Source organism: Excalfactoria chinensis, chromosome 1, assembly GCF_039878825.1.
Source record: "Excalfactoria chinensis isolate bCotChi1 chromosome 1, bCotChi1.hap2, whole genome shotgun sequence".
NCBI classification, from domain to species: Eukaryota; Metazoa; Chordata; class Aves; order Galliformes; family Phasianidae; genus Excalfactoria; species Excalfactoria chinensis.
Window position 1 is genome coordinate 105,195,400 of NC_092825.1, and position 18,736 is coordinate 105,214,135.

General features: G+C 37.3%; 1 protein-coding gene across 16 annotated transcripts in view; it reads right to left on the reverse strand.

Moving 5' to 3' along the window:
* The window catches only part of KDM6A (lysine demethylase 6A), a 143,426-nt gene that overhangs the window by 53,079 nt on the left and 71,611 nt on the right, over positions 1-18,736 (reverse strand). For 8 of the 16 annotated variants that reach the window (XM_072338540.1, XM_072335201.1, XM_072336039.1 and 5 more), the window contains exons 6-8: positions 16,597-16,717; positions 4,918-4,972; positions 2,638-2,672 (exon numbers count right to left, since the gene is read on the reverse strand). In XM_072338540.1, coding sequence (XP_072194641.1) covers positions 2,638-2,672; positions 4,918-4,972; positions 16,597-16,717 — 211 coding nt within the window. Of the gene's footprint in view, positions 1-430; positions 497-2,637; positions 2,673-4,917; positions 4,973-6,689; positions 7,690-16,596; positions 16,718-18,736 lie in introns of those variants that run through there. The other 8 variants (XM_072337697.1, XM_072329320.1, XM_072328474.1 and 5 more) reach the window with 2 other exon arrangements.

Here is an 18,736-nt window from a genome sequence, read left to right on the forward strand (position 1 = left end):
CTGAGGCCTGCTGTTTTGGGTTTTCTTTTTTCAGTTGGGTTTTTGGTTGTTGTTTTTTTTTTTCTGTCAGTTTCTAAGAATTCTGCACATTTTTTTAAAGAAAAAAGAATGCTTGCAGGTAACTCAACATTAGACCTCATTCTGACAGACAGGCGAAGAGCCTATTAAAATAAAAAGGGCCACCTAAATGCAAATTGTCATGATTTAGTTACATTTGTAATATGCAAAGAGAACACAGTACTGACTAGTGGTGTTTTAAATGGGACAACCCTTGTGTTGTCCCTATTAAGGAGACTGTAAGCAGCCTAAGTACTTATTAGAAGTTAAATGTTACTAGGTTCTTGAGATCCCACAATCACAAAAGACAATTTTGTTGTTTTTAAAACCCTTAATCTAGTCAGGAAGAAAAATTAAAGCGGCAATTACATACTTTCAAATGGAACAAAGGGAAGTTGGTAGAAAAGGTTTTTAATTGGTGTTCATGAAATGTAGACAACTGGCAAGAAAACAAATAATATAAATAAATAAAATATCCATGGCTAGCAAAATCAAAACAATCAGGAAAGAACTTTAAATTTAGCACTGGGAACAAAATCTGTAGTTAATGACTATGAAAGATAGGCAAATGAACAGAAGTTCCCCATACAGTGTGACAGCAGGGGCAGCAATCTGGATGTTAAATAGATAAATACTAGTGACTAATATCTCCACTTTGAAAAAGATGTTTGCATGCTTGGAATGATTCAGAAAGGTCTATTAGAATGCGGTATGTTTTCTAGACCTAGAATAATATTTGCTTTTGTTATTTGTTGTATTATTTACCCTTTAGAAATCTGCCTACATACATGTCCTAAAGTATTACAGAAAACTGTCACAATGTTTACATTTGTTTTTATTTAGGTATTCAACATGCTCTTGAGTTTGGCTGTTTTACAAACAAACTTAGGAAACGTGGGATGGGAAAAAAAAACATCATCTTTCTTTAGGAACTTCAGCTGAAAACCTAACTAGCTTGGAAGGACTCACATGGCCACAGATCAAATAGGAGAAACTAGCATTAAAACCAAGAAAAAACACCACTACCTTTTATCAACACTGGATTATTCTCTTGTTCAAAATGAATGAACTTTCAGATTCATTATTAGAGATGAGCTCATTTTCATATGCATGAAGGGGTTCTCAAAACTGCAGCTCTGTGTCCTTCAGAAGAAACAGAACACCCAGCCCCCCCTCCTGAAGTGTCTCTTTGCTGTGACAGAGGTAATACTCAAATCAAGTCAAGACCCCTTGTGGTTCAAAGTTACTCAAATTCCAGAAAGAAAGATATCCATTAAAGAGAACTGCAAGGTGAACTGAGTCTAAAAGCTTTTTGCCTCTGACTTGTATTAAAAATTCCTGTTGCCTGCAACTGCCAGTTAGAAAGCATTTGCGTTATAGGCCACAGTATTACATAAGGCACCTGGCACAGTGACCTGAGATTTTCAACTTTCTGCTTTATTTTAGCAGGTCAAAAAACCAACATGTATAGGATGCTTTGTTACATGAACTTGTCAGCTGTGCTCCAGTGCTCAAAACGAAACAAAAAGCCTCCCTAAAGTGTTAGAGTCACAAAAATCCAGGAAGTTTCTTAATGGCGGCTTGGGATCGGGGATTTCTGTTTGTCATACAGTTACTTAAATTCAAAAGTTCTACTGCACCAAAAGCAGTTAAAAGAAAATATCTCATACATCAAGTTTTTAATTTCTACTTGTAAATAACTACCTACTTAATGCCATTTTTCACTGTGCCATCAAAAGACAGCACTTACTTTATCAAGCTACTTTTCAATTGACTGAAAATGTAGAATGTTTGTCATATGTTTTATTTACAACAGTTTTTGTTTTCATGTCACATTTCTTCCTCAGTCATATAATACCTATAACCATGACAAGCGAGTATACAATCTACAATCGTATGACCAGTCAGTCAAATTACAAATATACAATAGCTGCTTCCGTAGATGCTTGGTTTTAGTTTATTTACATCCTGGAAGCTCAGTGAGTGTTCCATAATTTCCCCAAAAGATCTGTCTAAAAAACCCCGCGGTAGGATTTGACACACAATAATAATGCAGCATTATGTCTTATTGTCCTCGGATCTCACAAACTACTGTCATATATGTCTAGTTAAATTTGAAAAGTTCATGTTAAATATACTTAAAAAGCGCCTGGATATCTTTTTGTATATGAATGTGAGGAACAATAATGGATATGCATGAACTGAGTGACTGTATATTATTTATATTTATATACAATATATACATGCACCTGAACAACTTTGTGTGTGCGAACGTGAGAAACAGGAATACGTATGAAGTGAGAAACTATGCATTTTTCACATTTATATGTATGTATTACAAAGTCCACTGGTTAGCCAAAGTTATGTCGCAGTTTTTTGTGCGCTAACTGGGAGGCTAGTCAACATATATTTACTAAAATAGCCACCCTATTTCAGCATGACAGTGCACATGCATAATATCAGGACTTGAGCCTAACTCCAATTCACAAGAGCATCTACAATCAGCTGAAGGCCACAGACTGATTATATCATGCAGTTAGAAATTTAATCACGTTTTATAACAAGGAGCCTAATGCTTACCTGGATTTCATATAAGTGGGCGATGTGAAACTGAACTGTAAGAGTGAAAAAATCAAAATGATTAGACATGATGAATGACATTAACAATACATTTTTCTCAAGTCAGAGATAAACATGTTTGAAATGTATCAATGCAAAGACTAACTACATTTTAAGAACACAAAATAAGTATGTTTGTATTGATATTTTGCATTTAATGAAACAGAATGCTTAGAAAATGTGTTTTCTAGAAAAGCACCAAGACTGAAAATAAAATGCAGAAAAGCAGACCATGGATTTTATTTGCATTCTGAAATTCAAAGTTCATTAACATTTCAGTATAGTTAGTAACATAATACCTAAGCAGAGATGCACAATGACAAGTATTATTTTATGGACATAAGGAAATTAGAAACAAATAACATCTCATTTTAAGCCAAGCTCAACTCATTTCAATCACACAGAACTACTTTTCTCAATGCTATGGCATAAGAAGTTATAGGTAATTCAGATGTTCAGGGTTTCTCTCTGAGTCATGAAGAAAGGAAAAGATCAGTTTGTGTATTGCTTTGTCCTTTGCTATAAAAGGTACCCTACTCCATTTCAGAAAACAGATCATAATGAAATGCATCATCTAAAATTTTAATAAACTTTTTGTGTTCCTTTCTAAAGGGCACCTAGCACACCCATTATGTTCACCGCATCACCTAACTTCCTACTGCATTGATGAAAGAGAACCCCCTGCTTTTGTTTTGAGGAGCTCTCTAAAAACTCTTTTATTCTTTTCTTTTCCTCCCTCCTAGCAAACCTCTTTCAGTGTGAAGCCACAAAAGAAAGCCACATCATACAGGAGAAAGAAATTAAAGGCATTGCATTAGCAAGTGCCTAAATAAAGGGAAGTTGTCCTTAGTACTCAATCACTTCTGCTAGGAAGACTAGCAGTAATGCTGCTACACACACAGCCTGCTTTAGAAATAGAAGAGGCTGGATTAAGGCAATCTCGTGCATTTATTCTGAAGTATCCTACATCTCAAATGAGGACACACAGCTGTCCCTCCACTAAGCAGTACTGGAGAACCTGACAAAGTACTTTTCATACCTCTTCACTCCTTCCCCCTTTGTTTGCTATACACTGGACTAAACACCACAGGGCAAGGTAGCCCTTACATGGGACTAAACCTCTACATAAATCTCAGGGGCACAGGTGAAGGCGGGGGAGGTGTGAGGATAGCCTTGCAAAAATTCAGAGCTGCAGAGAAAACTGATAAAGTCAGTGAGAAATAATAGGAAAGAGCATGAAATACAGTAAGCAATGATGTGGCTGGTAGAAAATAATCAAAATCTATTGACATAGTAAGAATTCTGCAAATAATTTTAGAAAATTACTGTGCCTGCTCCTGATAAGTGACATAGCTTTGCAAAGGACTCTGCAGCACAGCTGGCTCCTTGATACTGAAGCAACCAGCAGTTTCATCCATGTAAACAAAACCTCTTTATCTACCCCTGCTGACAGAATATTCACAATTCAATCCAGCTTGGAATTGAACAGACATCTAATGCTTCTGAAGCCAGTCTAAGGAGGCAACTTAAGCTCCACAACAAGTACACCGTGAAGGCTCAAGAAGAAACAACTTTCTGCACCGCCATTTGCCTTGTAATCTCTGAAAGACTCCATGCAATGCAGGAATACACATTTATTCTCACATACAATTTCACTCACTTCAAACAAATACATGTAGCACAATCCTTAACAACCTACTGGATATAATATGTCTGACAGATCAAATCATGCTAAAAGATGAAGCTGTTAAAGTACTGACTAATATATAATGGCACCTAATAAAACAATTTATTTTTTCTCTCTCTCCTTTAATTCCACCGTGTAAAGCTGATACTGAACTTCAGAATGAACGCTGAGGTGATTGCTGAAAAAAAGGCAGATTCAACGTTGGTGTCACCTGGATACAGTGGCCATTAAATGAGTGCCATGGCACAAGTACTACATTTATAAGTAAATAAGCAAACACTCAAATAGCAAGTTGCCTCTAGAACCCAAGCATTCAGAGCAGTTAATACAGTAAGTCTCTGTTTTCACTTATTTAATTTACTAAAGCAATCTGCAATTGCTTTGGAATATCTGTCTCAATTTAAAACAGCAGGTTTTATAGTCTCTCCCTCTCAGTACTTTCTCAATCTATCTACTTTGACTCTTTTCATTAAAAACAGATACAGCTGTAAGGAAAAAAAAAAAAAAAAAAAATCTGCATCAAAATAAATGGAAATACTTAAAAAGTTACTTACTTTCAGCGTTAGACAAAGTGCAGGGGTTGCAGTCAATCAAAGCTAACTGAAAATGCTGAAAAAACAAGGATGAATTGATTTTCAAACAAGGTAAGACTTCTTTGGCAAATTACTATAAAAAAACAATTTCCTACTTAAGAATAAATACTAAATTTTACCATTTGTCTTAAAGAAAGCAATCTTCCATTTCTGTTCAAGAGTGTTTACTAGAGGAAAGTAAAATTTGTTTTGTAAACATATAGCAATGCTTCTAGAAATGCATGTTTGCAAGAGGCATCTCCACAAAATGATTCAGACAGACAGCATCTGGAAGAATGATCGTATCAGTGGTCAAAATTGGAAGAACGAGTTTTCTTAATAAGACAGTTACACTACCAGCTCATAGCCCTGTGGGGACCAACATTCAAGCTGTAAATTTGTCTATCTAGAAAACAAAATACTTTTCCTGTAAACAAGTAAACAAGTGATTTAAAGGTTTGTTGCTTTTGGAGTGTTTTTGTTTCTTCTTCTTTTTTTTTTTTTTAAGAATTTATTTTATCAAAAAACACTTAAAATGAGTGCCTTTACGTTAAAAAATGAGTTCAAAAGTTCATTAGTTCTTACACTATCTCCCCTCCAGGTGTTAAGACAACGGCAATTAAACACTATTTATTTTTCATCACTTTTCCTCCATGTATGAAAAATACGTTTTAAAACATCTTCATGATCTAAAATTCTGATAAGCATTTCAATCTTCCATAAAGAAAAATACAAAGAGAGCAGTAACGTTCATCTACAAGAAGGCCTGGATGTGACCAATCATTTAACAAGCGTCATGCCGACTTCACTGACCACTATTTACAGTTATAAGCAAGTGTGTTAAAATGGATACACTAGGCATACAAACTCAAGTGCCAATGCCCTCTTCCAAAAACTTCACAGAAAATTCCTATGTGCAGCACAGAATTTGGATTAATAAATTAATTCACTACAAATTAAGGCCTAGAAGACAGGAACCTAGGAGACAGCATGTAAAATAGTACAGATGATACAGTTATCTGTAAAATACAATATCGGATGGCTTCTAATGCACAAAATGTTACTGACATTTCAGTACATTTTATCCAGTTAGCATGGAGTTGACTGTTTAGCTCCCAGTGTTCAGGATGCCAAACAAGGAGGCATCAGGAGCTTGTCAGTGCAGCTGGGAAGAAAGAAAAATGCATTGATAATAGATATATATGCAACTTGTTTTCCATACTGTCATACTCAAAGCATCTAGATACTATGCAGCTTTCCTTATGCACACAATACTACCATGTATGTTATGCCTATGTAACACACATCTGAAAGATTTACAAGAGTTCACCAGACCATGAAATTTCTAAATAAATATTTTTAATAGAAAAAAATCATTAGAAAAATATATTGTCCAAAGCACAGCGTGAGAAAGAAGTTCCTCATTAGCTGAGGCATACACTGGCATAATCTCCCCACTGACTTACGTCAACATAATTTGTAATATATAGCAGCTTTCAGAAAATGAAACAAACTGAAGTCAAATAACCCAGATTTACAAATTTTAATGAAAATTTTAGCAACATAATTCCCAAGAGTACAGAAAACAAAGATATCCATTACTTGCAAAATAACTTTTTAACCTTAGCATAAATTAAATAGCTTAGAAATATTAAATACTAGCTTATTTCTCTGTCTTGCTGCTTGTTTATTTATTTTTTTTTTTCTCCTAGGGTTGAACAGTAAGAGAGAACTTAAAACCTCCCATCACTTACAATGCAATGCTGCTTGTGTGCCTCAGGGACATCCTTTAGTCTGTTACCATAGTGATTCTACTAAGCAGGCAACTCAAAAATAAAATAAAAAAAGACTAAATAAAAATAAAATGTTCTACATTACATTGCAGCTTTCCTAACCAGAAAAATAACCTAACAACATAGATCTATATACTTTGGCCTGTACACCGAGTACACCAATCTAAATGATTCAAAACCCATTTTGCACAGATGTGTAAGCCTGCACTGTCGTCAACAATTAATACAAAAAGATAAAGCAGAAAGGAACAGATTTGTTCTCACCTAGCGATGCTATTATAAAAAATCAGCAGATCCAAAAAGAATCGACTGCCAATTGCTCTGCAGTAGCTTCGCAGGAGGGCTATTGCAGTGAGACTCACCGGCAGAGAGCAAGCAACCATACACAAAAATCTAACCATTTTAATATTTAAATATGCTGCACAGTAAAAAAAAAAAACAGGATTATTCTCACCAATTCCTCCTACAAAATTAACTTCTTACTTCCACCACACTGTATTTCAAATTTCAAAATCCATATTAGGAAAATTTTTCTCCATGTAGAAAATTCCTGCTAGCACTGTTTACTATGCCACAAAAAAAAAAAAATAAGAAAACTGATAATCTGATGCATGTAAGTACAGAAGAATATACCATCTGCCCTACACAGTTACAGCAAAGCAATACACAGAAACACAGAACCTCTCAAACCGAAAAGCTTTGAAATGCACATAAACAAGCAAACCTACACCTCTTGCTGGATAAATAATCCATAACCCCCTGGTAAGTATCCAAAAACATTCGAGAAAAAAAAAGCATGCACTCTAACACATAAAGCTCATCAGCGAAAAGCAGGTCCACTAATTCCAATTGCCAGCACCAAAAAAATTAAAAATAGTAATCGTTTCCAACTTCCATCTCTGCAACAGAAGCAGCTAGCAAACATCTGCACCTCTCTCTCAAATATTGCAGCACTGAAGCTGGCTACTGCTGCGTGAAATAGTTATTATGCAGGAGAGGCCGCTGCAGTTCAGAGACGACATACAATACCTCAAGGCAGACAGCAGTCTATAGAAATTCAAATGCAGAGTAAGAGGATTTACCTAGAAGGCAGTGTTCTGAATGTTAAAAAGTAACAGTCTCTCCTCAAGGGCTGCAGCTGAAATCACAATATACCTTGATTTGGAGTCATCTGCAATTGCACAATTATCTACAGCCTATTCTGTCTCCTCTGGAGTCCTTGATGTGCCTGATGGCAGAAACAATTGCGAAGATAACCTCTTCAAGGATCAGAGATACAGTAGACTGCATGTAAAGATAACTGATGAAAGGTCTAGTAGGAAAATAATTTGGCGAGGCTTTAAGCAACTTAATATGTTTTCATTACTAGAATTAAACATATTTCTCCTAGCACACTCATCCTTCACAATTTCACAGACAAGAGAGACAAGTCCCCACACTTTTGTTGTTTCATCAATAAACAACCAATGCATTTTCCTCATAGAGCATGATTTTCAATGTTTTTCTTGTTTGTTTGTTTATACTGAGTCAGAGACTTCAGAGCAGTGATTCTAAACCCTCCAGCTCTCTAGAAGGGCATTAACAAGCAGAGCAACCCTCAGCTTTGCATCTGTTTAGTAAGCAAGGCAAGCCATCATTTGCAACCTGACAGCTCTCACAGACTTACCACGAGGGAAAGCTCCATCATGACTCAGTATAACTCTGTCAAGAGATGGCTTTTTCTGCCTATGTGACCTAGGTACGATGCCTAGGTCCCTCAGAGCAGCCTTTGTTGAGCTAAGTAGGACGCAGAAAGCCTTGCATAATCAGCCGTGGCTGCGTGCCAGGCCTCCATTTGCCAGGCCTGGCTGAAGCCTGGGGAGAGGGTCAGGAGAGGACACGCTACATGCCCTGCTGCCTCGGCTCGCTGCTTGTCTGCGTGGGGCTGGAGGGTTCAGGAGGAACCCCGTCTTGGACAATGAAGGTTTATAGAGCACAAGCACACTGGGACTTCTGTCTAACATTCAGACACTGACAAAAACTGTTACACAGACAGGGCAGGAACTACTTGAGGACAGAAGGAATGAAGGTGAGAGACGTATGCAAACTATGTAACAGCAACACGTTCAGAAGAAGCTCGACAAAAACAATTACTGAAGCTGTATTTTCACTAACAAAGAATGCTGAGCTGGAATTTACTGACCAATATCTTACAGAGCACACAATTCACTATGTTTTTCATGCACTTTGGCTGTGTGCTTTATCATGTGCACACCACCTGCATTCAGACATCCAGGACTTAGAGCCCAGGGGCCACCAGCAGGGCAAGGGGCTGCCTGGCAACTTGTCCTCACTGCTGTACCACCAGCACCCTCGGCCTGCAGCTGCCTACAGGCCATGAAAGCACATGGCCATCTCTGCTAGGGATCTGCTCCCCAGCTAACCTTTCATTTATGATAATCCTGGAAACATGAATGACTGCACTCACAAAGAGAAGGTGCATAGACCATGCAAGTGTACCAGTACCAATACCCAGTAGTTTCAGTGCTTAACTTCAAGTCAATTTTTATCACGGTTTATATTATTCTCCCCAGCCCCTCTGACAGAAGATGTCTTATAGCATAATAATAACATTTTAGCATTTCCTCCTCTTTGTAATCATAACATTCCTACAGTTCTGTTATAGGAGAACTGTAAAATGACTTAAAAATCCAAACGAAAGTAAGAAAGAGAGAGCAAAACAAAGCATGCTGTGGGCAATACACTGTGATGTACCATCAAAGTAAGTTGCTTTGGTTACTCTTCCACAGCTGGATTAGTGACATGCTGTGTTAAAAACTTCCTCTCCATCATACACATACACAAACTCCAAAGCCTTGGAGAATAATATAATTCCTAACTGCTGTTTTCATCCACTTACTATAATAAAATAAAATCACAAAACCACAGAATCATAGAATTAATGATTTGGGTTGGAGGACCTCACAGCCCACCCACCCAACCCCAGCTGTGGACAGGGCTGCCCCACACCAGCTCAGGCTGCCCAGGGCCCCATCCAACCTGGCCTTGAGCGCCTGCAGGAATGGGGCACCACAGCTTCTATGGGCAACTGTGCCAGGACCTCACTGCCCACCAGGGAAAGAATTTCTGCCTAACATCTAACCTAAATCTCCCCTCTTTTAGTTTAAATCATTTTCTCCTTGTCATACCACTTCTAATGCAAAATGTCAGTCTACCTCCTGCTCATAAGCTACCTTCAAGTAATGGAAAGCCATAGTGAGGTCTCCCAGGAAAATCTTTTGCCTAAATTCACCTTGCTTGCTTTCCACTAAATGCTTTTCCAGTGAAGTGTTTAAGCATCTGGATATCTACATTACAATAGCCAAAGCCTTCTGTCGGTTTGACATCTTAGTCATAAATGCCCCTGATGCGTTTATGCTACAGAGATAAAATTATACATAAGAAATGAAATCTTTCCATAAACACATGTATTTTGACTATCAAACTTTTTTTCTTTATTAAGTGGAGACGAATACATAAGGATTTGGTGTAACGTGTTTAAAAAAAATTACTAATCTAAGCAGGTGTTAAAAACATGAAGGCTGCAAAACACCACTTGAAGACTTTAAAACAACTTTTCCATTTTATAACTACTCTTCCAATTTTTATTGAGAAATAGACATAATAATGTCTGGAACAGCTATATGTTTACATAAAATACCTCTAATATCTGTAAAATAATTCATAAAGATATATATGGAGAAATAAAATCAATTGGGCAAGAGATGGCATATAGGTACAACCATAAATACGTACTTAGAGCTGTTCATCTGTACCGGTATTTCTTTCTCTTTTTAATGTTTCATGCATATTCATACAAATATGCATTCATGCATATTTTCACAATAAATTCTATTTCTTTAGAAGCCTTTTCCTTACCCTAATGTAAGCACAGTGTCTTAACGTTACTAAAAAATGAGAAGAATTAGGAAAATAATTAAAAGAACTAAAATTGTATTTCAATTGATGGTTTTTAGGCAAGATAAAAGAATCAGCCTGCAGCAAACTACTAAGATAGCTCCTTTATCTATAAATAGAGGTAAAATTTCTGAAGAGTGGTAAGACAGGATCAGTGTTTCTATTAAAAGGCAGATATTTGAGAACATGAAAAATTAATTTCTCATTACTCTAAGGGTTTTGTCACTGAGCACAGAACGTACCTGCAATACTTGAAAAGCAAGCAAACGTAATTCCCAAAGCACAATATAGGTTCATTTGTCAAAATAACCTGCTTGTGTTCAGGGTCCCTACTGACCACCCATTACAAGACAACAACCCCAAAAAACACATAAAAGCAAACAAAACAAAAATTCTCATAAAACCAAAACCACATAAAAACTCTCTCCCACTCATCATGTCCTGTTATCGTTCTAATACAAATGAAAAAGTAAGGTTTCTTCTTCTCTGAAGTAGTACATCAGCAAATGATGTTAACTGAATTTTACAGTCCAAAGGCTTTAAGGCTTGTCATCATCATCCCCCACCAAAAGCACACAATGCCACTTCAACACAGCAGAACAGAATGAACACGAAATGGAAGACTGGTTCCCCATAGCTGCGGTTTCCAATATAACCCAACTATTAAACTAAATAATATTAAAACTATAATTTTTCCTTTTTTCCTCAGCTTCTCTTTCCTGCAAGTCCCACAGAACACACCTAGATCCACCTCTGTGCTTTACTGGTCTCCAGGTTCAGCTAGATAAGGGCCAAAAGGCACAGCATTTTATGGATGGGAAGTCTGTATTTTCTGCATCCCAACAGACTTGTTACATACCAGGTCATATGGTGTCTCTTTTGCAGACACAGTGATCAGATCACCTTGTAAACAGCTTGCAGAGCTCAAACAGATGCTTCTGGGGCAACATGTTGCAGAGCCATGTTCTAGAAACTTCTCTGAAACCACTTTAATTCAAGCATATTTGCTAGTAATTGGTTAAGGTTGAAATGTACTTATGAGAGGAACTGAGACACACGCCTAAGACAGGATGAGTAAACAAGTATGAAAACAAAGGCTAAAACTGAAAGAATGCATAAATAAAGAGGAAAACTGGAATAAGCAGTTGACATGCCAGAAATAATGGAGCATGTGCTCAGAAACTTGTACATTTTTCCAACTCACCAGACAAACTAATAAAAAGATAAACTGCATTCCTAAAGAACTGGATTTATTCTTCCTTTAGCTTATCATGGAACCACCATAGCTAACAAAATTGAAAACAGCGTTCTTGGTGTCATTCATTTCATGAACAAATATGAAAGGGGCAGCTGGGAAGTGAATGTGTGAAATGGTTAATGGTTAGGACTATCACATAAACCTTAATATAGGTTCCTGCTATAGCAGTAATAAAATCCCTGCACTCCTCCCTCCCCCAGCATAAACAGATGACTTTGGAATTAATTCTGTTTTTCTGATGAATGACACAAATGCAGCATTCACGTATCACTTTTGAAGGTAACACTGTCCTAACGGTCAGGTTACAGAATGACAACTTGCCTTTCAACCAGAAAGACAGTACTTTTCCTTTAATGTAATCCTGAAGACCTAGTAATTGTCAACATCCCTGGTGTTCTTGCCAAAGTTTATAGTAACTGGGCAACAGAGCAGTCAAAGGTTCTCAGAGTAATCTGTAAGTCCTAACTGCGGCAATATTGAAAACACGCAAAAGCAGTAATTGATTTTGAAAAAACACTGAGAGTTGATTTTATGCTTGTTAAACAGCACTCTAGTAATTATCTTGATCATCAACATCTTAAAGTAGTAAAAATTTATTTTGTGCTTAAATTGCTTACATAAAATATAGATGATTTATGTTAATGGTCTAAAATTGTGGAAAACATGGAATATATGACCTTCAGATTCCCATCCTTCCTCCTTTGCCTGGAGACTCTTACTGGCAATGACTCATCTGTTGGCAGTGGTTTATTCTTAGCAATTACAGACTTAGCATGAATGTTTAAATACCATCAAAAATATTATGATATTTTAAAGTACATTAATGCGACGTTGGTACAATTTGTGAAATTCAGAACCGTCAAAAAAGAGTATCAGATGAAAACTTAATTCTACTTTCTGCCTTAGTGTCATTCAGGAAACTCATACTGGACTACGAATTATATTAGACAGCCTTGGGGAAATGGTCTGTGTTTGTGGCCAGTCACTAGCTGCCTTGATCCTAAAACCCAATGCCACTCTTTAAAATCCGGAATCCTTTTGACAAGGTCCACAAAACTAAACAAAAAAGCACCACCACTACCTATGGAAAAAGAAACAAAAAGCCAAAAAAACCTAAAATCACAATCACCTTTCTATTTTGAAAAGATGAGACTTTCAGTCTTAGAAGCAGATATTCTGTGAAAACATCCTTTTGCACTTTTCTTCATTGTATTATCCTCATGCTCATGCATAATCTCCACCATTTTGTTTTCTTCACTAAGGAATGATCTTCTGCCTCGTGTCTTAGTATTCTTTTAATACAGAGTTCTGACATAAACCTCAACTTTGAGATCAATCTGATGGGCTTTTCAAAAAGCAGGAGCTCATTCCACTCACTCTCAAATTTATATATTCTGATGGACACCTGATTTGCTTCAATGTAGAATAAAATGAATCAGTTTCAAGACTATATTAAACCTGCAGCCAACTCAAACTGTTCAAGACCAATTGGAGTGCTCCACTGGGTCCTTTTGGTCTTGCTCCTCACTGCTGGTTATTGATTCCCTGCTAAAGATAGCATCTTTCACAGTCAAGGGAGCAAAACAGAAACTCAACCTCAGGTGTTTCAGTTGAGTATTCCAGAGTAGATTTTCCTATATCTGTGTATCAGAATGGAACAACGCAGCTCTTCCCTCTCCTTCCCATTTGCACAGTCCTGCTTTCAGTCATGCATCTATCATAGATCCGTGCAGTCACGAGTTGAGCTGGTTCAGACTTGTGGTCCACTTCACTCTGCAAATGGAGTCACTAGATCCACTGCAGCAATCAGGATGAGAAAGTGCAAAACGAGACATCCTATTAGCAAAGGTCTGTAGTTACACTGATTAAAAGAAACTATCTGCAGTGCAAAGCTACTCTCATGTTTATTTCATAATCCTTTTGAAGATCTTTGCCATGCTTCAAGGTAAGCTGTTTTTGTTGCTATTTGTTTTCCTAAGTGCCTTAATCACACCGCACATAAAAACAATGGCATCATGAGAATTTTGCATTTTAAAAAGGTTAATTACTTTTCTATTTTTAAAAATACTCTTTGGTGCTTTTCTCACAGGCTCCTTATTGGTGCGCTGAAAACTAAAACTTTGCTGCATGAAAACTCTTAAAGTATCTGTATGATCTTTTTAAAGAGATAAAATGAAACCTAGTAAACAAAACAAATTCTCATCATATCTAAATACTCGATTTTTGAAAAATTATAGCTGTCAGGTGAAGCGCCCAGTGACTGGGAAAAGGGAAACATCATTCTAATTTACAAGAAAGGGAAAAGGAAGGCCTACAGGCAGATGAGCCTCACCTCTCTGCCTGGGACGATCATAAAATAAATCCTCCTGGATGATATGTTAAGGCATGTCAGGGATGAACAAGTGATCCAGGACAGCCAGCATGGCTTCACCAAGGGGAAGTCATGCTCAACCAATTTGGTGGCTTTCTGTGATGGAGTGATGGTATCGGTAAACAAAGGGAAGGCAACTCATATCATCTACCTGGTCTTCTGCAAAGCCTTTGACATGTTTTCTACTAAGACAGTGGTGAGGTGCTGACACAGGCTGCACAGAGAAACACCTGGAGGTGTTTGAAGCCAGGTTGGATGGGGCCCTGGGCAATCTGATCTAGTGCTTCATCCAGCAGCTGGCAGCCTTACCCATGGCAGAGGGGTTGGACCTTAATGATTCTTGAGGTCCCTTCCAAGCCAAGCCATTCTATGATTTTGTGATCCTACCATTCTTTTGCTAGAAATTCAAATGCAGATGCTCCTTTCACTACTTCATTAAAAGTTAACAACTAAGTGTTCACACTTCTATTGGACCCTAAGAAGTCTACAGAAACAACAACAAAAAACCTTTGGCACTCCTTTTATCCCCTATGTATTGTAACACAAAATACAATACAAAATTCATGCCCAAGTAAAAGGAAACAGGCCCACGCAAAATCATACATAATCCCTCTTCAACACAATGACCTAATTCTACACGCCCTTGCTCTTTTACACTGAATCTTCCATATTCCTATGCAACATTGCCCTCTCTAATTAAAATTCCCAGTTTCACCTGGTTCTATAGGTGAAAGCTTGGACTATAAATCAAAGCAAAGAAGTGCCTCCTGTTATTACAAAGGGTTAAAGGAAAAAACTGCATAACACTCTACTCTTTCAAATCTTTGATGATGTGTTTCTGATAACCACATAAATAGAAGCTGCAGGAAAACAATCTGGAAAAATCAGAAAGGAAGTAATTCTGCAACACTTTCAGAAGCAAAGAAGTTTTCAATAATTCTTTAGTAGAGATCAGTTTGCAGAAATATATGTATAAATTACGTTGAATTACAAATTATAGCATTTTCAACCATACAGATGAACTTCCCAGCATAATATGAAACTCCTTTAAAAATGAAAGATTCCTTCTTCAGAGATACATATACCTATATTTAGATTCTATGACAGAAAGAGCATGGAGATAAAGAGTATAAAGAGGAAGGTGAGATAAAAGAGCAAAGATATTGAATGGAGGGAGATAAAGTTACATATCACAGAAACTGAAAAAAGGCAAATGGTAAATAATTTAAAATAAAAGAGAAGAAACAAAGTATTGTATTAACACAATTTCTAAATGATTAGTTAGAAATTGTTGCCTCACAATCAGACTCTTGAATAATGAAATACAGGAATTAATACACCTTTTTATGCACCTCATCATGTCTCACTGCCATGGGTGCACACCAATTGCCCATATGGTAAGAGCAGCTCCCAGCTTTGCAAACCTTTTTTCTCACCCAGAGTCCCCCTTGCAGCCTCGTTTGCCCTCTTCCCTTTATACTATTAGAAAATTAGAAACAATATAAAATATTTGAGAATGTTATTTATATAAAATATAAAAGCTTTCTATTATTAATGATTTTTTATTAACGCATGGTTTACAAATACATCTACAAAAACAGAGATGAATATCTAGAAATCAAAGCTGCTAATTCCTCTCTTCTTTTTTTCTCCAGCTTTCTGTACTACTTCAGCCTTTCCCCAAGTCTTACTGTTTCAATGAGAGCCCCCCAACAAATTTTTCATCCCATTGCATTTGAATTGCCAGAGTACCAGTCCTCATCTTTAATTTTCTGGGTTTTTTTCTGAATACTTCTTGTAACTAACACACCTCAAATCCTATCCTTACTCTGTTTTTAAAGTAAGATACTTCATACTTAGGCACTTTTAAAGTAAGTAGTATGCAACAGCTATACATTAAAATGTCTGGTTTTAATTAATCTTTGTGTTTTTGCAAAATGGTGACTCTAGAAAGCAATGCTTATTAACAAGCACCAGTATAACTGACTGCAGTTCATTTGCTATTCCACATTATAGTCTAGATCAAAGATCTCCAGATGTGGGACTGAACACATCCCTAGAGGCATTCACCCTATCCTTAGAGACATTCAAGGCCAGGCTTGATGGGTTCCTGGGCAGTCTGACCTAGTGGCTGGCAAGGGGTGTTGGAACCAGATGATCTCTGAGGTTCCTCCCAGCCCAAGCCACTCTGTCACTTTATGATTTACACATTACTTCCAGTTTTAAGACACAACAATACTTACAGTAAACATTAAATTCAATCTGAAAGGACTTAAACTTACCTTTAAACTGGACTCATAGTCTGTGTTCACTTTGAACATAAGTCCAAGTCGCAAATGAATTTCCTTGGCTCGACAAAAGCTGGGATCAACATAAAGCGCCTCCTGAAATGCTTTAATTGCCCTAAAAGACAAACAGATAAAGATATTATTTTTTACCAAAGTATTACTTTTATAATTGTTATTCAAATGATGACTTAAAAGTGAATCAGAAAGAACTGTTACCGAAGAACATATCAACAAAACAGTTTAAATGTTTTTGCTCCATAACTTTTCATTCTTCAAGGACTGGTTAATTTTGCATTTCAGATGTCTTAATACATTTCAAAGTCTAATCTGTTCATTTAGAGAAACTAACTTAATGCCTGAAACACAGTAACATATCCGCTATTTCAGAAAGTATGATTCAGGAATAAGTAACAAAATGAATTCAACTGTAGAAGAATACTGCACACAGTCATCATCCTTTTCAGAACCAACTCCTTTGCTGGGCTGTTTTGATTGCAGATCACATAGATCCCTGAGAGCAGCAGCAGAATGTTAGGCCTGGAAGATCACACACATCTCATCATACTGCCCCAACCTCCTCCACTTTTAATGTTGTTACTCTTAGCACTGACACCAATGTAGGGACTCACCTAATACCTATTACTCCCTTATATCCCAGTCACCTGGCTACCTCCAGGAAAAACACAGCCTGGACAGCCCACCACCTTCTGTCATCATAACTTGCTCTTCATATTCCCATGATAGCTGAAGATGGCTCTGATTCTTTATCCTTATATCCTCTTTATACATGTTCCTGTCCATGTGGGCACAGTGTCAGGCAAAACAAAAGCACTACAGACCAGATGAATGTTTGGGAAGAAGTATGACTTTAAACAAGATTGACACAGCGTGTTTTGCTTCTCAGGCCAATTGCATAAAATTAGGAGCAGCTGAAATGAAGCTAAAAGATAAGAGATTTAAATTGACAGGAATTCAGAAAAGAGCTAAGACTCCTCATGTTAGCTCTCCTGAAACCAAGTGACTGGATAAAAGAAAAGATCCTCACATATACCACAGCCCATACAGTGGCAGAAATCAGAAACCTGTCATGCTTAGAGTAGGATTCAAGCACCTATGCCAAGGAGACAGTCTCATTCTGTATGCTCTAGGCAATCACAATGGGCAAGGCTGGAGGGAGATCTACACACCCTGTGGAGCAGCACATGGATCCATTCCAAGACAGAATGCCAAGTTCTAAAAGGGTAAGTGTAGTCCCTTATCAAATACAGAACAAATCCCTAGAATTAAGATGTTGTTGTCTTATGCCATACGTGGAATTGTAACCCTGCTCACATACACTCTGTACACCCAAGCCTACATCCAAAAAAAATGGGTCTGAAGGACCAAAGGCATGCAAGTTGCTGAGATGTTTTCCCTCAAAGCTCTTCACTGTACCAGTACCAAAGAGGTAATATAAGCCAAGGCCTGAAGAGCTGTCACACATTGAACATGACATGACTTAAGAGGAAAAGAGCTTCCTTCAGAGATGGCAGCAGAGCCATCTTCAAATAGGTTGTTAGACTCCACCGATTACTAACTGGCCTTCATGCACAGACAGAGCTTCCTATTTCAACCCAAAAGCTAAATAAGAATTGAATTTGATGTATCCAAAGGCTAAATCAGAACTGAATGTCTGGGAGCTCTCAAGTTGCAGAAATAAACAACGGTGGTCTAAATTACCTCTAAATTACCTGAAAATACTTCAGGTTTGTTCTTTATAGATATCGGTCAACCAGCTGTTAAGAAACAACTTTGGTTAAGTCAACTGGAATTTATTTCAATTAAATTAGAGTTTTCAACAAGAACAGAAGAGTTTCCATTAACAAGCGGGAAAGGTTAGCTAACGTTAGACAAAAGGAGAAAGCAGGATTGGAACACAGACATTACAGAGGATTAAGTGCACCTCTGGGCTTACATTTTGTACAGCACCGCTACAAAAATCCAGGCAAAAAGAAAATGACACAAATCTATCATCTCCAAATCAAGACTTTCAAAATCAGTACTGCAGCTATCTTCCCACCCACTCACCTATACAACAATGCCTTTCACTATGGAACTGAAGAAAGTAGCTGAGGAATAATTAATGGAATATTAG